General features: G+C 34.0%; 2 protein-coding genes across 2 annotated transcripts in view; both read right to left on the reverse strand.

Moving 5' to 3' along the window:
* Positions 1 to 3,758: 3,758 nt before the first annotated feature.
* LOC122012837 (transcription repressor OFP13-like) lies at positions 3,759 to 5,293 on the reverse strand. The gene has a single exon (XM_042569498.1). It carries the CDS (start codon positions 5,243 to 5,245, stop codon positions 4,703 to 4,705), a length of 543 nt encoding a protein of 180 aa, XP_042425432.1. The 5' UTR covers positions 5,246 to 5,293; the 3' UTR covers positions 3,759 to 4,702.
* Positions 5,294 to 16,515: 11,222 nt separating this feature from the next.
* The window catches only part of LOC122038534 (rho GTPase-activating protein 5-like), a 29,361-nt gene continuing 19,005 nt past the window's right edge, over positions 16,516 to 26,871 (reverse strand). Inside the window, exons 2-5 of the mRNA XM_042598328.1 lie at positions 18,292 to 18,412; positions 18,090 to 18,209; positions 17,372 to 17,602; positions 16,516 to 17,307 (exon numbers count right to left, since the gene is read on the reverse strand). Coding sequence (XP_042454262.1) covers positions 16,750 to 17,307; positions 17,372 to 17,602; positions 18,090 to 18,209; positions 18,292 to 18,412 — 1,030 coding nt within the window. The 3' untranslated portion in view covers positions 16,516 to 16,749. The remainder of the gene's footprint in view (positions 17,308 to 17,371; positions 17,603 to 18,089; positions 18,210 to 18,291; positions 18,413 to 26,871) is intronic.

A 26,871-nucleotide genomic window follows, 5' to 3' on the forward strand; every position in this document is an offset into this window, starting at 1 on the left:
GCAAAGTCGTTGCGTGGAGATAAAGTTTGCCTCACTGGAGGTGCCCAAAGCTCGCCACGTCAGCAACAAACTTAACCAGAGCACTACAAATAGAGCTCTGTTTCACTTAGTTTACATACAATACTTTCTGTACTTCAAATTACTTACTCTATCTTTCATAGTTGTACTTTCAACACTTGTACAAGACTTCTCCGCCTCCGAGGATTTACTCATAGAAGGAGATAGTAGTGTGCTTAAATTTTCTTGGAGTAGCAATCTTCTGATTGCAAACCAAGTAAACCTGGTTGTCTCGTACCTTCCTTTTATTTTGTTTTAATTTATTTAAGTGTTTATCTAATTCCAATTGAAAGAACGAGAAGGGCATTTTTATAATTTTAGGCAATTCACCCCCTCTTGTCGGCTGCACGGAACCAACAGAATCACTAGTCAAAAGTGCAAGACGATTATGTCTAAATATAAAGTCTAGATCCATACAGCTTAATAAATCCTTAATATGGTCTTTTCAATCCAAAGTTTGTGCTAGTAAGCATAGAAATGTTATTCAAATTGACAGATATTGCGAGTGTTACATAAACAAAATCAAAGAACACAACTCAATTTAACTACACAAAGCATGTATCTTTTAGTTGTATAGTAACATAAATGCAACAATCAAACATGTAATTTTATGGGCATTCAATGAAATACCTAGTGCAATATTACATTAAGTTTTAAAACTAAAATACAATTTGCTAGCGGTACTATCTAAATAACTCATAATTACTTTCATCTGCCACACAACGTGCTTCCTTTGGGTTGAAACACCATGCACATGATTCCCTTATGTATGAGTTTCCTTAATATGGTCTTTTCAATCCAAAGTTTGTGCTAGTAAGCACAGAAGTGTTATTCAAATTGACAGATATTGCGAGTGTTACATAAACAAAATCAAAGAACACAACTCAATTTAACTACACAAAGCATGTATGTTTTAGTTGTATAGTAACATAAATGCAACAATCAAACATGTAATTTTATGGGCATTCAATGAAATACCTAGTGCAATATTACATTAAGTTTTAAAACTAAAATACAATTTGCTAGCAGTACTATCTAAATAACTCATAATTACTTTTATCTGCCACACAACGTGCTTCCTTTGGGTTGAAACACCATGCACATGATTCCCCTATGTATGAGTTTCCTTAGCTAGTCTATATTTTCTAGCATCACGTACAACACTTCTAATCAACCACACTTCTATACGCATGACATAGAAGCGAAACTTGATTTGTGAGTTTTCTTAAACATACATCCAGCATAAAGAATGACTTTTCTTTGGTCCAACCATCTTTAGTATAAATATACATCCATCTACACAAATACCTCAAGTCTCCCTAATAGTTCTCATTTTGGTGATAATATTGGTTCTACACAAATACCTCAAGCCTCTCTAATACAAGAAAAAAACTATTGAAAACACTGTTAATTAGCTTATCAATCGATTGATATTAGTTATCAATCAACTAATATTGTTCACGGTTGATTCCCACATTCATCAAGTCTTGGATACATCAGTCAATTGCTAGTGAACGATAGTCAACTAGTCAACAATAGTCAAACTCATCACTTGAGTCAGAAAGCTTCTATGCTCGAGCTCACCCACACTAGTCGACTGAACCTTATGACAGTTCAACTAATGGAATTAATCAAACTGCACAATCGAACTAGAAACATTCTTTGGATGAATTGATGAACACCATTCGATTAAACCATATGGAAGTTCGATTGACTCCAGTCAAGTTGGATGTATTCTATAAGCAATCTTATGAATGGTAGTTGACTGGTCCTTATGATAGTTAATTGATAACATCGGTCGAACTGTTCAGTCAAGCTGAAACCATTTTGTATGTAACCTCATGAGTATGAGTTGACTGATAGCGTCGATCGAACTGTCTAGTTGGGCTAAAAGTGTTCTGTGAGCGAATTCCAACATCGTAGTCGACTAGGAGTCCTTACCAATCGACTGTTAGTTACAAGATTCATTGAAACCATATGATGCATCGTAGAATCTAGCCTATGTTAGTTAACTTATATGAGAAGTTAATCCTAAATTTTGATACCAATTGAAAGCAATAGTGATACATCAACACGAAACCATATGATGCATCGTAGAATCTAGCTATCATCATCTCTAAGGCAACATTAGAAAACCGAATGCAATGACAAGCGAAGGATGACCTAAATCCATCGCATGAGCTATTATTCCTTGTCACCAGATGAATTCTTGTGAGCACAACGGATGACCTACTGCAGGGATCGAGCAATAACCAGAGTTCCTTATCTCAATGGGAAAGAGAAGAGAAGAAGAAAAAGCTCAATGATTTCAGCAAGATGTAAATGCTTAAATTGAAATCAGTCTTCTCCTTTTATATCCAAGGCTCATCCTGCAATTGCTGTCTACTGAAAGATCTCATAACCAGTTAACAACTCATTAATGTTAACGAATCAGATTATTGGATCTATATAATCAATCCACATCTGATAATCTAAACTCCCCTTCATGCTTAAAGCATTAAATCACTTAATTGGGATTTATTTTTTACTAGCAAAATAGGTGTGTATGTTGAAATTTCATATTAGCTCATCAAAAGGAGGAGACTTAATCCTTCACTCCACCTTCAAGTATTCCCTCCCTTGTCCCTCCTTGCTCATTTGAGTTCACAATGTGTTGTCTTTATCGTACCTCCAATTAATCTCAAACAAGGCTCTGTGGAGGATGAGTAAATTGGAAACCACATAGAATTGGGAGATTGCACATGGAATTTTGAGTGTCGGCTTACATCATGTGATGGACATGGAAAAATGAGATGTTGTCAATGAGATTGCACCTTCCATTAATGGTAAACTCAATTAGTTATGGGGTGATCGGTCTGGTCTTAATGAATTTTTTTACTGGTCATCAGGTAAATCGGAAAGTACTCGCAATGAGCGATCCAGAAGCCTAGTATCTTTTGATTGCATTCTACATTTGCACCTTCCATTAATGACTCTTTGAAATTGTCTATGTAACATCACTCATTCAGTCATAAGTATCAATCCACTGTTCCATGATCAATCGATTTCTTAATAAGTTTATGAATATAAACATTTTATGCATTTGCTCCTGGACCTAAGTCGACTGTCTAATTAACTCAACTATCAATATAATTAATCATATTTTACATGAAGAAGAGTGTCACTCAATCTAACTTGGATTGTGTTGTTTTAATAGAGTCAATTCTCAACGGATATAAAATACTTAGATGTCTAACTTCCCTTGTGCAAAGGATCATTATACTAGGATAAAATATTTTCTATAATTTACCTGTCTATATCTAATTAAGGGGCTAATGATCTTGAACCGCTATCACCTTTTGCTCCAAACTAACTTGGATTGTCTACCCAATTCAAAAAGTTTGATAGGTGTACGTGTGGATCAATAGTTTGAAACCATAGAATTAAGCAGAACAAAATGAGAGATGGTCTATCATCATCTTAAGCCAATATTGGTTATATGTCTTGATGTTATGTCATTCAACTTGGTTGTACCAATGAACACAAGAGTAGGAACTAGCTGAGAAGTCTCTAGACTCCACCACCTCGATAATAATAATAACCCCTTGCTTAAGGCAAAAAGGCCCCTTACAAGATTCATGGATATTATCCAATGTAAGGATTTTACAATGAAACATACAAATGAATAATGTAACAATTCAGGAATGATCATGATATACGACAACGAAGATATATCAACCCAATCAACACAAAGCATACACATCATAGCCACACAATCACCACAAAATCATCATAAAAATCCAAAACCTTTGGACAGTGAAATCATAGCAAGACTCCACGATAACTAAACTAAAACAGGAGAACAGTACGAACTTTAGAGTTTCCCCCAAAGCCATGGACGTCCAAGCTCAATGAATATTCATTCCCAAAAGGTGGGATTTCGGAAAATACTGATCACCAACCAACATTCAAACCTGCACTCCCCTCTCGTATCTCACAGCCTTCTCCTTGAAAGGAGGACGGACCTGCAGACCCCGTAATTGACTAGATTTTCAGTGGCGCACTGTAAGACACAAAGAAGACAGAGCAAGCACGAAGGAGAGAAGAAAACTAAAGATACATGCACCTCAGCCAGGGTGGAAGAGGATTAAGCAAAAGCGGATGGAGATAGCATCTGTCTATTATAATTTAATCAAAGAATGCCCTGATCTGTACGTTTATAAGCATGGGAATAGGAATAGGAATAGGAATAGGAATAGGAATCAACTCTCAACCTGTACTCTCTTGTGCGGCAGTTAATGAGCCCCAGATTTGTGGTAGAGGGCAGTGCTAGCCGATGCAAGAAATGCCATGTCGAGCCATGGGCAAGGATGATGCAGAGACATTTTGTTGGCCCATATCTAGCCTTTCTTCCTCACAGAGTAAGAGCACCATGTGGCGTTTTGGGAGAATGCGGAATCCCACCCAACAAGCGTGAACAGGGATCAGTGGTGAAGTACACTGCAGCGCACATCAGCAAGTGTTCAATAATATAACTGGAAGCAGGCGAATCATGGAGTAGTTGGGAGAAAGCATCCTCTATAGGAATAGAAAACCACTAAGCAGAGCAGAGAGAAGAGCGCTAGCACCATCCTCCCACAAAATTAAAGGAGTATTACAAGATCAGCTAGAACTGCAATAACAGATAGGCAAACGCGAGGACGATGACCCTGTGGTGTTTCTCCTCGTTCAGCCGCAGGTAGCAATGCAACAGTTCCTCGAGGCGAGGCCAATCGCGGAGTCCGTGCGCCGCCACCATCTCCTCCATCGACGTGCGGAAGTCACGATAGGGGTCCCGCGAGGCGATGGCGATGGTCGTGCAGCCGTTGCAAAAGGAGCAGCCCCGCGAGTAGTCGCCGTTGGCAGCTTTCAGCTTGGCCTCCTCCATTATGGAGTTCGTGGTGAGCGGGGAGAAGAAGAAGCGTTTGGAACTTACCTTTCCTAGAGAGAAGCTTTCGATGTCGTCGACGGCTCTGATGGTCCTCGAGGAGGAGGAAGAAGAGGAGGAGTAGGAAGAGGGCATGGTCAGATAACTTTGGTCGACGAGGGAAGGGTTGGATGAGGTGGTGGGAGAGTCGTTGCCGTGGAGGTGGAAGAAGGTAGGAGCTGTGGGCTTAACGTCGGTGATGGCTCCATGGAGGGACTTGAGCGAAGACTTCAACCTTTCCATGAGCTGGAGTCACCCCAGGATGCACAGAGGAGGGCACAGGCAGGTGGGTCTGGGGGCAGGTGGAAACAGTGCAGATATATTCAATCATGGAAACAGTGTAAATATATTTGACAAATCAATTTTAAATGGTTAGATTAATGGGTAAAATGAGAATATCTCATTCTTTTGATAGAATCAAGTATTCTATGAGAATTATCATAGCAAGAAAGAAAAAAAAATGATGAATCATGAAATTTTTTATTTAAAAAAAATCTCTATAAATATGTAATAGTCGGTGATTAAATCAAATCATGAGTACTTTAATGATAATGACACTTTTTTAAGATATGGACATACGATCTCGGGGATAATATATAACAGTTCAATGATAGTAAAAATTAAAATTCATCATCCCAGTAATTTTATTTAGTCGGTCTTACAGATAACTCGAAAAATTATAATTGACTAATTCAAAGAAAATTCCTTTTCTTAATTTTATTAAAATTTAAACCCTAATTCTATTATAATAATAATAATAATAATAATAATAATAATTTTGTCTCGGGCTAACAAGACGATCATATCCCGAGAAAATCAGAAATAGAAACAAAAGAAAAGGCACACGAGGTGTATTTTATTTTTGCCTACTAAACAATTCGTTTTTTTTTTCTTTTGTTGGAAGGGTTTAATAGGTTCAATCCTATGCTTCCCGGACTAAAAGGACGAGGCAGAGCAAATGGCAAATGCTGCTCTGACAGATGACAGCAGATGCATATCTTTCTCTCAGGCCTATTCACTCATACCCTCCCCTCCCATATCACTCTGTATCTCCTCATTTATACAAAATTGTTACTGAATCATGATAAGGGTCAACACATGTTAAGGATGCCATGAGCGATGACTTGCCACTGCCATTTACCATGTCGCACACTGTTTGCCTGCAGGGATTGATTGTGTGCAGGATCATGATTAAAGATTGTCTTGATTACAGAAGCACACCGGCTGCCCTGAACCAACAAAGATCTTTGGGCACGCATTGCCCTTGGATAGCTGCAAAAACATCTGTGCTTGTTTGATTTAATGACAAGCGAGATAGATGTGTACGAACTTTTTTTTTCCCATAAAAGTTACAACAACAGATACAATTTCAAAAAAAGAATCAAAATCAAAATCAAAATCTTTTGACTCTAGATTTTCTATATGTTCAAATTGGGACAGACAGGATCCTTGTGTTGGGAGACACAAGCCATTGGCCATCAGTGGTAACAGCCAAGGAGGAAGTATATTAATGGCATATTGGTAGATCTTGAAAAAGGTAAAAGTTTAAAAGATTGAAAATTGCTATCGCATATGAATCACAAAGAATTCAAACAATTCTATATATAAGATGCTGACAAAATTGTAAAATAATAATAAACCGAGGAAGCCGAATAAAGTTGTAAATCTGAACCTGAATCGAGGTTCGAAGTCATGATCTTAAAGTTGACAATCAACTAGATATAAAAAAAAGTGTTTGGAGTTTGATCTTCCACCGGGATTAGGACGAGGACTCTCGTATTTCATTTCTAGATAGAATGAAAAGGAGAGTGAAGATAAGGATCACAATCCGTTTTAGAATTCGAATCCTTTATATCATTCAAATCTGTTATCAGTCCATTAATACTAATAATAATAACATTAATTAATTTTTACAAATGTAATATCTATATTCGATAAACTAAATTCATATTTAACACCAGTAGGGATTCTTTGATCCGTAAATTATAGACCAGGAGATGATCCCTTGCATGAGGACCCTTGATTTGGATAGACTCCACTTTTAAATAGGTAGGGTCCATCCAAATCAAGGGTCTAAAAATGTGGATCATCCTCTGGTCCGCAATTAATTGAGCACAAATTTCTTGGACCACTTTTTTGTGGTCCAGGGGATGGGTCACTCGTATTTGTGGTTGGATCACGGTCGACCGTGATCCGACCGCAAATGGTTGTGATCCCTTCCTGGGTGCATCGTCCCCACCAGGTTATAGTTTTTATTCGGAGTGGGCGGCCGAAGGCCACCCGAAGGCCTCCGGTGGTGGATAAGTGGCCAGGTTACTGGGCGTCGAGCGAAGGTGTCCTCCTACCGGCCTCCAACCGCCCGCTTCGAACAAAAACTATAACCTGATGGGGACGGTGAATCCAGGAAGGGATCGCAATCATTTGCGGTCGGATAAATTCATCGCCAAGTTTGCAACAAAAACAATATTCGTCGCAAATTGCTACAAAATTGGAGACGAATTCAGCTACAAAATTGGCAACGAATTAAAATTTTGTCACCAAATTTGTTGCAAAAATAAAAATAATATTAGTCACAAAATTGTCATTGACGGAACAACTCCTGCGATGAATAATATTTTTATTACAGAATTTGTAACGAATTTGATGATTAAAAAATATTTAAAAATTTGTGATATGCAACAAATTAATTTTCATCTTAAATTTACAACAAATTAGGCGACAAAAATAATAAAAAAAATTATGATCTGCAATAAATTAATTTTCATCCCAAATTTTGTTCCAGAATCTGAGACGAATTCACCCATTCGTCCCAGATTCTGGGACAAATATGTGGATTTGTCCCAGAATTAGGACGAATTTTGGGACGAAAAATAATTTATCGCAAAATTATTGATACACAGTAAATTATGATAATTTAGCGATAAATTTTGTTTTTTCACCAAATTCATCCCTAAATCTCAAAAATTCCACCAGAATCAATTTGTTTCTGCAATTTTCAATCCAATACATATAAACTTGTGTACAACAAAATTAAATATCATATCATAAACATTCAACCCATCCTAATTAACATTATCACATTCTATTTAGCATATATACATATCTATTAATATTTGAAATCAATTTTACAGTAATACAAATTCAAAGTTCTCAAAAAGTTATATACAAGAACTTTCTTCTTCAAGAGTCCAAGAACTTATACAAGTCCAATAGTTCAAAAAGTAATACAAATCCAACATCTCCTAAAAGTTATACAAGTTTTTTTAAAAAAAAATAAACAATACATGTATGAACTCATCTTCTTTTTCTACAAAGTGTCTTCCCTATCAAATCTTTTTTTCTTGTATAAAAATGTACAAACAAAACAGATCATTTCTAATAAGAAATATAATTAGTTAAATTATAAAGTTAGAGTGATATTAGAGGTTGCCAATCGGCTTGAATATTAATATGTATGTCTTGCTACTTACAAATAATGTAGCACGATGAATTTGAATGCATGTGTCACCAATCTATTATTTTTTCTGCCCTTATGGTTCATATGCAAAAATGAAACATTAATTGTTTTAATTGATAACTACTATATTAAGAATTAAAGGAATCATTTTTTTTCTCTAAGTAATGTTTTTAGCAGGCTTTGAACCCAGGAGTGTTTTCAAACAATAATTCTACTCTGCAATCCTTGCCAACCACCACTATGCTTGCAAGTCCTGCAATTCAACACCTTCCTCTGCACCTTCCTCTCCACTAGCTACAAGTATCCTAAATATGTTACAACCTATTTAATTTCACCACATTCAATTGTAACTACAAGTATTTTCAATATGATACAACATATTTTACCACATCAAATTATAACTACAAGTATCCTAAATATGATACAACCTATTTCACTACATCAAATTGTAACTATAAGTATCTTAAATTGAATACAACCTATTTCACTACATCAAACTGTAGCTACAAAAATCCTATTAGGTTTCAATCTGACATGTAGAGAATGGGGTGCCTTCTTAAAATTCTTATCACATGAAAAGGTCTCAAATGATGAAAACACAAATAGTCAAGATCAATTAGTTGATACTAGACTTGCATTTAGTGCTCATGGTTACTTTGTTGCTAGTAAAACTCTAATCATAATTAGCATTCTAGCTAATAATGTAGTAGTTGCAAATTTCAACAAGTTTATAAAAAGAATGATACCCTTATTTAACTCTTCCATTAACTCTTCAAAAGAAACTAATAGGAAAAATAAATAAATAAAATTACAAGTACAACATGTTCAACTAAGGGTGTGTTATTTAATACTTATTTTTTCTCTGACATAGATTTTTGGCTCACTAACCCTGCTAAAAACAAAACAACAATATTAATTAAAATAAAAAATTGAAAGGTTCACAATCCATGGATTAATGGTTAAAAACACTAATTATAAGACAAATAACATTTATACGTAATTAATATCATGATGAACCATCACCACCATCATCATGGTCGTCATTGTCATCATCACTGTCATCAGGAGAAATTTGACTTAGAGCAGCAGCTGAAGATGTCGCATGATCAAGTTTTATTGTCGGTGCAACTCTCTCATTTCTTGATCCCTTTGTGCCCTTTCTTCATCTCTTTACAATAATATTCCCTCCAAATTGCTAACCTCTTCAATCAAGGTATCTACTTGGGCCCTTAGTACCGGTGTGGAAGAAGATGTACCAGCTATTCTTTGGGTTCTGCTCAAGGAACACGTCTCTAATATCCTTCCCCCTTTTGGTCCTCTACTAGCCTCCAGCCATAAACTAAAATGATTGCTAATAGAGGAATCAAACCCTTGAATATCAGCACCAGCTTGTGACTATGTCTAGGCTAGCTCGAGCTCATCATATTTTTCCTATTTTTTAAAATGCATATGATATTAATTAGATATAATAGAAATACATATAATATTAAGAGAGAGGAGATACTTAACTAATAAAATCTAAATTATACATTAAGATGAAATAAATAAAAATCCCAACCTTTACTATTTTTGCTCTAGCCCCGTTCCAAGTCTTATCTTTTTTTGTAAAAATCCGGGTGAAAATATCTATGAAAGCGGACACCTTCCCCATATCCCTAGTCTAAAAGAAAATGGTTACAAATAATGAAATAATTTGATATAGATAAAAATCTATTGAGAAAGTTAAAAAATTATCAATCACCATCTATGCTTATCTATATTAATGGAGCTTCCCGCATATATCGCAGCGGAGTCACTAGAATTATAAGATTGATTCATTCAATTCAAGTTACTCCTTTGCTTACTCTCCTCCGTTACCCAAAAGTTGATGATTCTCTCCCAATTTTCATTGGTAATGAAGTTTGGCCCCCCCCCCCCCCCCCCCCCAACTCTTGACATGATTCAGTACATGCCTAATGTGGTCGTCATATTTTTTTTAAATATTCTTTTGGTTTCCATTTCATCAGTGGGGTCCCAATTATTTAACCGCTGAAATGGAGAAAAATAATTAATTATATATTCGCTTTAAATTTGAATATAAACTCAGGCAAATATACCTTGAACTCACTCCATCATAGTTCTTTTATGGTCAGTAGAGTGCTTGAATATGTCGTTGATTCTCCTCCCAATGATTATTCATGATTCTATTGATTTCAAACCTGTATAGGATTTTCAAACCTGTATTAAATTACAAACAAACAATGTTAAATAATTAAGATATATAAAAAATAAAATAATTTATAGTATTTACGAATCTCCGATGGGGACTACAAAAGCTCTATCATTTCTAAACTCAGCAAATGAGTTTCTTGCTGAGTCAAGAAAATCTGTGGGAATTGGCAATGGTATCAGCAAACGCGAATGTGAAGGCGCTAGAGAAGGTGCATGAGATGGTCTTGCCTAATCAGGGGGTGACATAGGTACATTGGCAAGTGATGAATCTATCTGATCCTGTGATCTCCATCTACGTCCACCTTGTCAAAACATATACTGAAAATTCCAATATAGGATAAAGTAAATTTGATGTTTTGATGCATAAAAAAGAACATTAAAAAACTTACCATATTTACGTAAAGCTTAGAGAATAAGGGAGGAAAAAAAAAAGAAATGTCACCTTTAATGACCTGTAGGAACAAATAAGCTAACAAAACTTACCCATCATCAAAAATCAAAGTCCTCATTGTCATCCTCATCCTCCTCCTCCTCCTTCCCCTCATCATCATCATCATCATCAATTTCACTTATATCCATATTTATCACTACACCGCTGAGATCTCATAAAGTTGGAATAATATATTTCTCAGTCTAAACGGTGTTCGTAACTTCCCCTTGTTGATATGCAATAATAGTTGAATTGCATGAAATAAGTTTCTATACGTTCTTACTCTTCTCCTGATCATAAAAATATCCTCATCCATAATTTTAACCTAATATATTAAGTGTGGTAATTTTTAATCCAAATTTGACCTAATTCATGTTAAAAAATCACCATATAAAATATATTAAGTCCAAATTATAGATGAGGATATTTTTATGGTTGGAAGAAAAGTATGAACAGATAGAAACTTATTTCATAAAATTCTGATATTTTTAGGTTCATATTTAGGCTTCCATTTTTTTATTTTTCTTTTTTTTTATTTTTCAAATTTTGGAGCGAATCCTGGATTCGTCCCAAAATTCAAAACTTAAAAAAATAAAAAAATGAATCGTAAGCCCTAAATATCGACCTAGAGATGTCAGAATTTTATGAAACAAGTATCTATGCGTTCGTACTTTTCTCCTGATCATAAAAATGTCATCATCCATAATTTTGACCTAATAAATAAATTGAGTGTTGTGATTTTTTAACACGAATTTGACCTAATTCGTGTTAAAAAATCACCACATGAAATGTATTTGGTCAAAATTATAAATGAGGATATTTTTATAATCAAGAGAAAAGTACAAATATATAGAAATTTATTTTATTAAATTCTAATATCTCTAAGTCCATATTTAAGGCTTCCGATTCTTTTTTATATTATTTTTATTATTTTTTTAATTCTAAGATGAATCTTGGATTCGTCCCAGATTTGGGGATGAATCTAGGATTCATCCCAGATTTAGGGATGAATCCTGGATTCGTCCCAGATTTGGGGACGAATCCTAGATTTGTTTCAGATTTGGTTTCATTAAAATATTAAGTTTCTACGACTAATTTTAAATTTGTCGCAAAATAAACAACGAATTATTAGTTTATAGCAGAATTTTCAACGAATCTAATTTTCGTTGCAAAAATGCCAATGAATATTTTATTTATCGTAGAATTTGAAACGAAAAATAAATTTTGTCGTCAAACTGCAACGAAATTTGCGATGAAATTTTATTTGTTGTTAATTCTGGGATAAAATTATTTAGTTGCAAAGTTCGTTACTATTTTAGGATGAATTTTTGCTTTGTTGCTAAATTTATTGTCAATTTGGGACGAAAATTATTTGTCCCTAAATTTAGTCTCTAATCCATTGGTTTTTTTTGTAGTGAAATTATTTTATTAGATTTGTGCAAGTAAATGGGAGAGGGATGGATATGTCATTATCTCTCGTTCCCCTTGCTTCGTCCCTTTTGATAAAGTCATATATTATAAAATAATATTTAAATGAATAAATAAAATTCAACAATGGAGTTCCTGTGACAATAAGACCAAATCATTCGCCCCCAATGCTCCCACCGCATCCGACCCAAGGTCATTACGAGGGAGGTAAATCATAACATCCAGAGCGAGTATATGACAGATGGGGTGAGTTACATAGGGACCGGAGATTTACGTCCTGACTACGATACAGTAGTTAGATTTTTCAAGTGGTTAATTAGAATAACATTCCGAGACAGTGGTTAAATTTTTCAAGTGATTAATTAGAATACGTCTTGAGAGTAATAATTCTTTACTCTTAAATTCTAAACATAAAATTCTAAATGGCATAACCGTAAAAAAAAATAAAAAATAAAAAAAATTCCTTATGTAGACGAAGTCTGCAGAATAACGTCTCGAGAGTATTAATGGGCTATTGATATGATGAATAAAATAGGGCCTTCCAAATTAGGGTTGAAGTTAAGAAGACTAGCTGTGTTTCAAACGTGCGAGATCTGCAGCTTAAGGTCCGCGGCATATTAATGGCTTTTATATATATATATATATATATACCTGAGGATCAGGTAAAATCAAGGTTTAACAATTTGCTGCCAATGCCATCATAAAATACGCTGCTAAGGAAACGGGCGCAGCAAAGGGCCATCTTGTGCGCTTCCTCCATGGGCATGTCCTTCGGCACGGCGCGTACAGTTCCCGAGGCTTGATTTACCGTTTAGCTCGGTTGGCAGTACTAGCCGTATGCATGCTCTCGCTTCCACCACACTTGGCCGTAGCCTGAGGGCCTGAAAGGCCTGAACGCCTGACTGACGCCTTTGCGCGCACAGTACCGAACAGCATAGCACAGCCCAACACAGGGCAAGAGCAGTAGTCCAAAATCTGCTGCTGCTTTGGCTCCTGCTGCGCTTGCGGCCAAGCGATCCAACCTGGAGCTGCAGAGGCAGCCAGCGGGCATGAAAGGCTCATTTGGGACATGGGAGTGAGCAGTCGATCCCATGGCCGTGACTAACTAGCTTTGGAACAATGATGAGGCCAGAGACTGACTACTGCACGTGAATTTTCTGATCCCTGGCTCAGTTGCGCTGGTACGGCAGCCCTACCTAGCTAATATTGATCAACGCTGCGATAGCTAGCTATCAATACGCCTCATGTACGCTACTGTTCACTTTGCTTCCTTGGATTTCCCTATCTAGCTACGTACGAGAGCTCCATGGTAGAGCTAACCGGGAACTTTCAAATCTCACTAGTGTTTAAATTATTATATATCAAACACTAGCTTATAGTTTGTATTTGCTTATATGTGATGATCAAAGATATATGTCATTGCAACCTTGAATGGTAGAGATTTTTTTTTATTTTTTTTTTTAAATTGTTAGTAAAATATAATAATTTACTAAAGAAAAGACTTATAGTAATAAAATATATAAAACTATTAATTAATAGACTTAATTATAATAATTTACTCGTGGATATTTACTTTAATGTTAAAGTATTAGTAAAATAATATATATTAATTGAAAATTAAATAACAAAAGGTGAAGCATATGGTATCATTCTATATATCCATTAAGCCAACCAATATGCTTGTAATCTATTTGAAAGTTTCTTGTTTTCAAATAATTTTATTCGAGAACAAGTCTTGATCCCTTTTTTTTATGGATAAGGAGATAGACTATTTATAATTGTAGTCGGATCGTGACTGTGATCCGATTGTAATTGGTTGGGATCTCTTTCTAAGTTCATCTTCCCCTCCAGGTTATAGTTTTATTCAGAGAAAACGGTCGAAGGCCGCCGGGAGGCCACTCCCCGCTCGGTGTCTAATAACCTAACCACTTGTCCATCATCGGTGGCCTCCAGTCGTCCTCTTCGAACTAAACTATAATTTTGAGGGGACGATGAATCCAAAAAAAAATCATAATCAATTATAATTAGATTGCGGCCATAATCTGATCACAATTATGAATAACCTCTCTCCTGATATATAAAACAAAAATCAAGAAATCTGCTCTCGTTTTATCCTATTGAAATCAATATTTAAAAAGGACGAGTATATTTCACAAAGTGGATTATATTGGTATTTGATTTTTGATTTATTGATTGGATTTTAAGAAAAAAAAAAAAGAAAAAGGCCACAATTTGATTGCCTAACCTTCTATTTTGGCCTTATCCCACTTGAAATTAAATGTTTTAAAATGGGCTTCTTAGCTTTCGATTTTGTAATTTAGCCACTTTTTCTATATAAAAAATATATGTATCCAAACACAACCGTATGTAATTGGTAATTACTAAAATGCGCACATATAATAATGTTTTATTAAAAATATCTGGCTTTGCTATAGGGCCAGAATTTTCATTAGAATAACTTTTTAGACTAAAACAGTATGAATCTTCTATTTAGGATATTTGAAGGCATGTAATGGCAAAAGTCTTTAATTTTGCACATGCAGACTTATTTGTAAATTAATTTGTACTTTAAAAATTAAAATAAATAAATAAAATTGGTTTATCAAATACGTAGTTTATCATCGTATTTTTCATCAAAATGAACTCATTTAGGGATCAAAGTTCTATATAAGGTATTTATAGCCCCTGAGAAGTAAGAGGTGGAAGGATCATTCTAGACAATAAGGATTCAAATTTCATCATGACATATTACACTAAAGAATTTGAAGATCATCCACTATATTTTTTGATTTACCTTGGTGCCTGTGCCTATGAGAAATTTCCTTGGGGTCTGTTACCTTTATATATAAAAGGTATCTGTAAGTTTACATGGTTAAAAAAAATGTGAAGGTGCAAGCTAATTTGCAGTTTTCACTTTGAAAATAAAAAAGAAATGGGTAACTCATGGCTGAAATTTCCATCAAAATTAATATTTTTAAATTAAAAATATCAATATATGTTTAAAAGCTCACAATAATCAAAATTTTTTATTTTGAAGGCACAACAAAATGATTATCAAATCAGCTCGCACATTAAAAATATTGATAAAAATAAATGCAAACTGATTACAAATTGCCTTGCAGTTTCATTCTTTTTATCGAAATAGAGTACTGTTATTAGTTCTATTTAGAGTTCCTATATGACAATGATAGTCAAATTTTTAATAGTTTGAACCTTTTCTAGGTTATTTTAGGCACAAATGGATTCGCTAAACAATTTACATTTTAAAAATAATTGATTTAGACATTGTGAGCTTTGACACTTCAAGTAAAACATACCAAATTGTCTTACATGCTATTTTATCATTTTTAAAATACAAACTTGCAAATTAGTCTACACATCCCAAAGTTAAAACCTTTAATTATTATAAATTTTTAGATAGCCTAAGTGGAATATCAATATTTTTATGTTTTAAAAAAAAATCTAATCATAAACTATTTTATAAAATAAGTTGCACAAGAATATTTTAGAAGGAGAAATGCTTTTGGGTATATATATATATAGCAAAGGAGTACCATGCTAAATTGCCAAAACTATAACTTCTTAGCAGCCCCAATATTAATTTCTTCACATAGAAGGATTAGTAGCTGATTTTTTCGTCGTCATAGCTTGTCAAAAATTCGAGTTAGCAGATGCTTTGAAACCTAAAACATTGAGCAAAGCTAGGCTCTATGTCGTTCAATCATCTAAATCAATGAAGCAACCTGTAGCCATATATGCCATGTTATTTTTCTATTAAGATATTAGCATTAAATGTGATCATGAACACCATTTCATCCTGTAAATCAAATGCACAGTTAATAAGAGCTGACTAGAAAAAGCAACATTAATTGTGAGGAAAATACCCTACCTTCTAGGTTAGAGCATACCAAATGTTCCACATTCACTTTATAAATGTTTGATCAATGTTAGTCCTGTCTGCTTAACAAGACAGAAAAAACTCCTCTATTTCCTGCAACAAAGCAAATCCATAAACATTGTCTACAAAATCCAACATATTTTATCACCAAGAATTACAAATCCATTAAACCAATCAACATTGCACCTTAAAGAGTAATATACAAAACAATTAACAAACCCTACCTAAAGTTGGTGCATAGCATTTCCTACCACATTAGCATTCTAAACCTATGGTCACTAGTTGAGTAGTGCATACATCTTCTCGATGCTGTTAAACCAGCATCATGCACAAGCTTCTCTTCCTTCACTTGAATTTACAATGTTAATCTCAGCCGTCTCTTTAGAAGATCTTAATTGAAATACAGGATGGCCACAAAGCTTTCTTACTCTCCTAAAACTCATTCTATCTTCTAAAATTTGTATGTCTCCTTCCAGGAACTGGCCGTCTTCTTTAGCATCTAAATCACAAGAAGCTGGTGATGTTTTCTTAGAAATAAACTCATGCTCGTTGATTTCACAATTATTCTTAAATATACAGAAGCTATCGTTCTCTCTACCCAGAGTGTGTTCAGAAGTTAACTGGGATTTTTCTATAACACCTTCATCACAGGCATAGTACTCCGGAGTTTCCTCACCAGTGCACAGAGAATAGCTTTTTGAAGGATTGGAGCCTTCGTAGGATTTTGCTTCGTCATTGTCATTAGGAGACTCAGAGCAGGAATCAAGTTCCCTGACAACAAAAGCAGCCGCTTCTCTTTCTCGCAGTGCCTTTGTGATCAATGTTTTAAGGAAGTTCATAACTTGGACAGCATGTATTAATGCAGTCAAGGGATCAGCCATCTGAAAGAAGACGAGATTGATCAGAAGGATACCATGAGATCTAACAATGTATCATATTGCTAACCTGAGTCATGTTGGGAGCAAAAACCATTGCAATGTTTCGAGTATTCATCTTATTGTAATGCTCATGCTCAACAACATCTGCCATCAAATTAATTGCCCAATCGAGTAATGCTGCTTCAGTTGCTGGTAGCATCCTTACAAGTTCAGAGCATTCCTCTTCAGTGTTGCAATGCATCACCTGATCTGGTGTCAAAGAGTCAAGTACTCCCTTTGGTAATTCCCTGAACCATGCCTATAGCAGCAAGCAGCAAATTTAATGTTTGTGATAACCTATGAAGCTTAAGTATTTTGCTGAAGGAAAAGAAATTAAACAGTCAAATAATTTTTACAAATAGTAAATCCAAGAAACAATGAAGAAAAACAGCCTCCCAAGCAAGAAGAAAGAAAACATCAGAGGGTGTTCAGGCCACAAGTCCTTCCTCATAAACACAAATTCAATAAAGATGTAGAGTCATTGAGCTTCCAACTATAAACCTCGTCAGTGAAATGATTGCTCAAGGATTGACAGATTGAATAAGAAATTAGCAAGCCCATGATATAGGGCTAACTCCGTCTAGAAGTCCAATCATACAAAGCAGTTTGATGACATTATGCAACTTAAGGTATTTCTACAAGAAAAATAACTTAAGGAAAAAAAAATAAAGATCCTTACCAACTGAAGATGCATCAAAATAACTGACTCTGGAATCAGATAGACACAGGTTGGAAGATATGAGTACCTTTATTAGTCCTGCAAGACAATGCAAGTCAACTCCATCTGGCACAGTTCCTCTGTTCAGTTGGTCTCTGACAAACACTTCTTGGCTATTATCTGCATTAATCCTGAATATTCCTTCCACCTTTAAGCAGATAAAAACAAATGTCATATATGCTAATGCTTTATCACTATTGTAAAAAAAAACTCCACATGAATGAACAAACCTTTAGACCTTCTTGTAAATACAAATGCCTTTGCATTGCAAGCAGAATTGTAGGCACACTATTTCCTCTTCTATCGTAAGAACAGTGCATAGATTCAGCAGAAACTCCAAATACATTTGCACTAAAACAGAATTTGTGTGAGGTCACCAATGGATCATGAATATTGCAATTTACTACTAATGCAAAAAAAAAAAAAAATAGAGAGAATTGCATAATTTTGTATGGAACCCCAATTGTAGTTGTTCTATGGGGAAAAAATGACACAATTACCAACTCTACTACTGCTCCAAAGCAGAAAGTGTGTGTAATGTAGAACTGAAATGTGATCTGATCTTAATAATTCAAATAACAAAATAGATACCATATCATAGACTTCCGTTATATAACAGAATGGTCAATATGGTTTTTCAAGAAATAAGCAACATTATTTCAACTCAACTACTATTCAGACATCTCCTAATATATCGGTAATCCTGAAAATGATAACTCAAACAAACAGAGTTAATGACCATATATCAAAAAATGAGCAACATTATAAGCTTGTTTCAAGCCACCAAATTATAGTGTGATTCCACAAATAAGTCAACAACCATTTTCCCCCTTGTTTTAGGGAACCTTGAATACTTTATGAAAGGATTGAATGGAAAATATTAAGAAATTCAATTATGCCAGACAAATATGTCCAGTAATGCCAATGTAAATTCGATAAATACAGAATCAAACATTTGCTTGAAGACTCAATTGTTACCTCAATAATAAATGAAAAAAAAAAATCAAACCACACAAATCAAGCATCCAAAGGAAAACAAAAACAAATGCAAGGTCACACTTGTAGCTATTTCCTATACCTCAGAATTATTTAATTTATGGGGTAAAAAGAAAAATATTACATATTATTACTAACGTGATCAAATCTTAAACAAGAAAATTAGACCAGTTCTAAAGAAAAATCCATTGAGTTATTCATCAATTAAAATTCCTTATTACTGATCTAATCAGCCAACATGCAAACTACACTTTGGAGATGAACAGAGATGTCAGGAGCAAATCTAGGGAAATATTTAATTAATTTGAAATTTTTATCTATGTACTCACTTTTCAGAACCTTTTAGGCAATAAATTATAGTTAGGATATTTTGTTATGAACTTATGAATGATTAAATCATTTATTTGATGTATTGATAATTAAATTTTTTATATTTCTCCTTTATTTAGAATTAATTTCAACTAATTTGGAAATTGCTAAGATTTACTTAGTATAAATTTGCAAATTGAAAAATTAATAATTATCAATTATGGTGATTTCAATAATTAATTTCGCCATGGTTTACTTGATATAGGTTATAGTTTACAATGCATTTACAACTTATTTTCTTGTAATATTTCAATGTTGACTTCATGAGAAAACTAATTTAACAAACCAAAAGGAGGGCATCATCATCATAAAGATCCAAACAGTTTCCTTCCCATCTCCCCTTTGCATGTATATTTTCTTTGATTATTGTTGCATTTTTTACTATCATGCCTTCAAAGGTCTAGATAAATCATGTCAATGTATGTGTGTTAATCCGTTGCCAATGTTAAATTATGTCAATTCTTTGTAATTAAATGAACAATTATCCCAATTTTATATTCAAATGAATTGAGTGATTACATAGTTCTAACAGAGATCCTAAGATTGGTACAGATAACCTTAATTACAATCAATCTTTTACTACGAACTGCCGGCAAAGATCTTACATCAAATTTACACTCACGCCTACACTATTCAAAAAGTTTCGTTGTTAAATATGGATTTTTTATCATATTTAAATTTTTTGCATCTTAAATTATTTTTTAAAATTTTTAGATGACAAAATAAGTTGAACTGAACCTTTTGAGCATTGAGTTGAAGTTGGGTTGGATGTGGATGGAACCTATTGGGTAGGCATGGTAATTAGGGTCATATGAGTTCAAATGAGTTCAAATCGGGATTAATTTGGATTTTTTTTTTGTCAATTCAGGGTCAAATCAAACCAAATTTATATGATGACAGTCGGTTTAGTTGCATTAGAGATTGAGATGACTTAGTGGAATTTTTAAGGAATTTGGAGGTATATAATCACTTTCCACTCTCTCCTCCCATGTGTCCTCACCAGAGCATTCACATCAGCTTCACTATAAATATCTCTAAAATTTGAGATAAACCATCTACTTTATTAAATTTAGACGATCATTTCTCCCTACACACTACATCAACTACCCTAAAATTTTCATTATCTTTATTTTTTTTATTATTTTCTTCTCTCTCTTCCACTTTTTTTTATTTTTTCTCTCTCCCTATGTAATATCTACTTTTCATTATCCAATCCATTCCCTTTATTTTTTTCTCTCTCATATTAAATGATATTTTAATGTTTAGGGAATGGATTTCATTCCCTAAATTTAGAGAAGTACTATTTATGAAATCTATATTTAGGGAATGGATAAGGTAGCTCATGCAAAGGGTTTTTTTATGTAAAATATAAAATTTAAGATAAATTTTGTGTTTAGGGAAGCTGATGTAGATGCTCTAAGACCCTATTCGCCCAACACCCTATCTGCTACCCTCTCCTTCCTAATCTCTCCTCTCCCTCTTCATGGACCATGGCTGCCACACCTTCCTCGTCGTCAATGCCAGTAGCTAATCACCTCTTCTCCTTTGATAGCTTCTCTCCCTCACTCTTTCTCATTCCCCTCCTCTCACTTTGCATGTGTGCCATGTGTAGGTTCCACCATTTGTCTCCAAAGCATCCACCACAAAAAATGCAGGTCATTGCCACTCTCCCAAGTTAAAATTGAGTTTGATTTAGTTTAGTTATATGCTTGGATTCACTTAATCTAGAGTTTTAGAAGTTATTTATATTCAATTAATAATTCAAAAGTGATCTCGTTTACTTAGATACTTGATACTTTGGACTTGGGTCTAGGGTTTTAGAATTATTTATATACAAGATTAACAATTTAGAATTGGTCTGGTTTACTTGTATACTTGGGACTTGGTCTAGGGTTTTTAGAGATATTCACATTCAAGGTTAATAATTTAGAATTAGTCTGGTTTACTTGTATACTTGGGACTTGGTCTAGGGTTTTTAGAGATATTCACATTCAAGGTTAATAATTTAGAATTAGTCTGGTTTACTTGTATACTTGGGACTTGGTCTAGGGTTTTTAGAGATATTCACATTCAAGGTTAATAATTTAGAATTAGTCTGGTTTACTTGTATATTTGGGACTTGGTCTAGAGTTTTAGAAATTATTTATATACAAGGTTGACAATTTAGAAATGGTCTACATACTTGTATATTTTGGGACTTGATTTAGGGTTCTAGAGACGATTTATATACAAAAGAGTTTACCTTCCTTATTATTTTTCTTAGTTGCCAACCTTTGCTAAGATTTAACCCTAGCCGACATTATCTCCTCCATGGTGTGATCACTGAAATTCCTAGTGAGTTCTTCTCTCCTATATATCTAAGGCAGAATTTGTCTCCATTTCTCTATTAGATAATTTTAATTTAGAAAGTATTGTCTCGATAATTAAGATTATCATTGAGAATTGAAGCACGTCTACACTTGTATATTGACTTATCAGCATATGATAGATGCATTAAACGGGTGGTCAATGTCGTTTCAGAAGCTCTTCTTTAAAGTGCATAAATATATCCTTTAATTTCTTTACATATTTCTTTGTGAATAGGTAGATTTATAAAATAGATTATGTAGTATGCTTGTATAACTGTTTTTGAAAAAGAGATTAAAATAATTTTAAAAATAGAGAAATGAGTTTTAAAATAATTAAACCATTAGGGGGATAAATATTTAATATTCTTTTGTGTTCACACAGGTTTCACATAGGGATTAACATGGAAAGGGTTGTTTTAAACTTAAAATAAATATTGTAATTTAATCTTCAGTTGATAGTTGTCATTTGATCTACCTAATCTTTATGTTTTTTGTAACTTAGATATTAATACTCATATCTTTATGTTATGTAGCTTATACTCAGAGACCACATATTAATATGAAAAAACTTAAGTGTAACTCATTTTAAAAGTTGAATTAGTTAGTCATTCAAACTAACTCATTTTAAATGTCAACTAACCAATAAATAAAATAGTCATAGTAAAAAGAATTAAAGTATAATATTAAAGACTTTAGACACATAAAGGAAATTCTAAAAGTGAACTCTGACTCTAACCTGTATCTGATACAAGACCCCATAAGAGAATGTGAGGGATCACACACGGTCAATATTCATTTGTGCAAGAGTGCTATATTGTTGTATACCGCCAGTAACACATACATCATACGACATTATTATACTATGAAGATACTGATTTCAATTATTTCCTTTTTAGTGAAATTGAAAAAATACTAAAAAGTGAAAAAAAATGTGATCTTAGCTTTATACTAGAGTACTTGATCGCCAATAGGAGGATATGGTAGCAAGGTCACACATGGTCAATATTTATTTCCGTGAGGATATTATATTGCTATATGCCATCGGTGTGAGATTTTAGACTATATGTCAAATGACATTATTACACTATGGAGATAGTGATTCCAATTATTTACTTTATAGTGGATTTAAAAATTATAGATATATTATTAATGATGGATTCATTAGTAGAAATATTATAAAAATGATAGACAAAAAAATCTTAAATTGTGATTCACTCGAATTTTTATCTTTTAATCAAGATTAAATTCATACACCTCTTTCCTATATACCCACTTAGTATTTTTGTGCTCACATCCTGAATTTGTTTAGCCTCTAGGTTATATTTTTTGAGATTTGTGCATAGTATCAGAGGAGTGTCTTCAAAAAGTATGCATTTAGTTAATTTAGTTATCTATTTGTGTACATTCTTGATATGCCGTTCAAGCACAACAAGTGAAGCTAGCTTCATTAGGGCGGCAAACAAGCCAAGCCAAGCCAAATTTTATGATGTTCAAGCTTGTTTGACAAGGTAACCAAGTCCAGCCAAGTTGAGACTAAAATGAATCAAGTTGTTAAAATAATTGTTCAAGCTTGGCTTGGTTTCTTTTTATGAGTTTGAGCTTGATTCGTTTAGATGTTATCGAGTTCTCAATTTAAGCTTGTTTGATTGTTTGAAGCGTTTACATTTTAAGCTTGTTTGGTTGGTTATTGAGCTTGATAATACAAACTTGTTTGTTCATTTTGAAACTTTCTTTGTTTATTTAACATGTCAATAAGAGTTTTATTAATGAACATGATTCACAAATATTGTTCATGAATGTTGTTCACAAACGTTGTTCACGAACGCTATTCACGAACATTGTTCATGAACATTAACGAGTTGAATACATATGTGTTCAAGCTTGTTTGTTTAGTTTAATAAGTTGTTCAAGCTTGTTCATTTAATTGATCTTGTGTGTATTGAACAAACATAAACATGTTCTTACCAAACCAAAGATCAAACTTGTTCACAAGTTCATTTATGGCCCTAAACTTCATAGCATGCCTAGTGTTGAAACAGATAGGGATAGAAAGAATAAAGAGAAAAGTAAAAAGAAGACAATTGCTTCTTTAATCATTGTTGTAGGCTAACAAGTCTATTTGTACAGATTGTTAAAGTACTATATGGAAAATACTATGATAAATAAGGTAATAACAAATATGAAAATAAGAATAAATATAGTTGAGATTGTAGTCCAAATATGGTAAGTCAACAGTAAGCTGAAATCAAGCTCTGATTCTTATATGGACTGTCATCTTTATCCTCATTACCAACTTTATCCTTGTTACCTAGCTTATGCGGTGTGTGGCATAGAACTTGGGACCCTTTCTTGCTTGTCCATCAGAAATTTACTAGCCAAAATTTATGTTGCTAGTTTAGGAGCAGCTTTAGCATGGGATTTGATTGGAATTTCCATCATATAAATTAAAATCAAGCCTCTTCAAGTTTTATTAGAGGTTAGGATCGTTATCTTTGTTGTGTGGGCCTTTCTACATCAAATAGAGATGCTATTGTGGTAGCTTAGGGAGTGAACCCCTTTAAGGATTTGTGCTTTCCTAATGTTTGTAGTCTATTAGTGTTCCTCCTCTTGTTTTTAACTATTTGTTTTGGTTATTATATCCATTGGCTCATATGGTATTTCCTTTGTGCATATATTATGAGTATTTTCCTATGTTTATTTCTTTCTTAAACTAATGTCACATGTATGCATATTTTTCCTATTTTATTAATTGCTTAACTCTCATGGTACACAATTAACATTATTAATACTTATTTATTATATCTTTATTATTGATTAAATAGAATGTCACATAATATGCTTAGTTTGCTAAGCAAACAGATAAAATGGATACTTAAATAGGACCTAGGCTAGTTCAATGGCTAGCAACCACAAGCATCATACTCAATCGATCATTAGTGAATGCTACCTGTTGGGAATAGTAGTCATACCCATGTTGAACATTTAGAGTGTACCTTTCCATTGCTTCAAAATGAAAGGGATAGCCCATAGGTCCACTATGCTCAATCTTGATTAAAATTATAAAGCTAACTAAACAAATATAACGTGACACATCATACAAACATATCACTTATTGCATAATTTGCTATATTAGCCTCTTTAGTAACTATCTTTTTGCTAGCCTTTTTCTTATCATATCTTGGCCATTTTGATCCTTCTGTCTTTGCATCCAGCTTTACTTAAAAATTGATTAGAAAATTGAAATCTATTTTTCAAATAGATATTTATAAATATTTAATTTTCTAAAACTAATTTTGGATGAATGAGAAATTAATTATTAAAGTGAGATCAAATAAAAGCCTATTATGGAAAAAATGGAGGTGAAGGGAAATGAATAGTTGCACATTGGAAAGGTAAGCATATTGAACCTTCTTCCTTAAATAGTGTTTTGTGTTGTTAGAGTTTAATTGGTTCAACTCTACCCAAGCGTGGATCTAATGGCAACGGGGGTTCATAGCATTGAACGAGCCCACACCCACACATGATGCATTGGGTGCACTTTGCACTTCACACTTTTGCATAGTCGCAAGGAACTTGAGGAGCCTTTCTTTATATATAATTGAAATCAAGATGACTCGGTGTGATTTAGTTACATGGCGCGGTCCGCACATTATGATCTTCAATGGGACACGATCTGGATGGTAGAATTCAAAATAAACGGATTAGGTTCGCCCATATGAGAAGATATGAGTGCACATTGTGATCCTTTAGATGGGACGCGATCTAGGTCATGGATTCAAAATGGACGAAATATATATGATTGATCCAAAGACTTAGTCGTGAAAAAACCGCTCCAACTCTTACAAAGTAAAAAAGGCCCCTTAGGCCCCTTAGTAAATAGAATTATTTAATTCAAAGTATAAGCATTCATACTCATCCTCTTTTGCATTCTGAGAGTTTGAAAAACATCTTTGTTCAAAGTTCTCATGATTTATAGTGCTACTAGACGGTAGTCATATTCCATGAGCACATTGTGCAAGCAAATTTGTCTTAAAGAAGATAGAGTTTCACTCTAGCCCCGAGTTTGTCTACATTATCTTGTATTGTCATTTAGCCTGCACTTAGATTACACATCATCAGGTCCAACAAGACTTCAACGTCATGAAAATTTATCATATGGATCTTTAGACACCTTGTTTTATTTTTTGCATATCATGTTTATTAGGGACCAAATTGTAAATACATATTTATAATATTTGTGTTGATTAATAACATATATAACTAGAGGGAGGCTACCTATGTAAATAACCTAATTTTTTTAACAACATGATATCAAAGTCATCTTGGTTCTCTCCACATAATCTTACCTAATTTTCTAAAGAACTAGAAACAACAACCCATTATAGCCAAGTCAAATTGACCAATAAGCTAAACTAGACTCTATTCAAGTTTGTTCATTTGTCTTCCTAAGCTTATTCAAACTTATAAAAATCCTTGTTAAACTCAAGCCAAGCTCAAGCCTCTTATCAAGCTCAAATGGAGATATTATTGTCATAAATTTATTCATGAATTTTCACAAGTTTGTCCAATAACATTTATAAACCAAACTCACTATTGTCCAAACTTATTTGTTTAATTTTTTTTTTGCAAAGTATGGATCTTTAGACTCTTGCATTGTTGGATCAATGGCTCACCCGAGGTGGCCGACTCCGAGGGCACCGCGATCAGCACCATTGATAGTCGCTCAGGATGGAGTTCGGCTGTAGCGACCACACTATCACTAGCAGTCGTTTGGCTGCCTCCCGCCTTACTGGCTGCCACATGGCTTCCTTCGGCTTCGCTAGTCGGATCGTTGGATTGGTTGACCAGTAGTAAGCCACGACTTTTTAGCTCGGCAACGCCTTGGGCGTTAATTGCCGCATCCGTGAGCCTGCTTTTGCCGCTCATCCGTGCCCTCAACATGATTTGAGCTGCAAGAAAGGAGGAGAAATCAATTAGAATTAAAGATGGGGAGAAGACAGAGCATACCTAGGGTGAGGGGCAGCTGCGTTCGGATCGGACTCAATCCGAACACATATAAAACACTCTCCAATAACAGCCGGTGTATGTGGTATTTTT

This window comes from Zingiber officinale, chromosome 1A (assembly GCF_018446385.1).
Source record: "Zingiber officinale cultivar Zhangliang chromosome 1A, Zo_v1.1, whole genome shotgun sequence".
Taxonomy (NCBI): domain Eukaryota; kingdom Viridiplantae; phylum Streptophyta; class Magnoliopsida; order Zingiberales; family Zingiberaceae; genus Zingiber; species Zingiber officinale.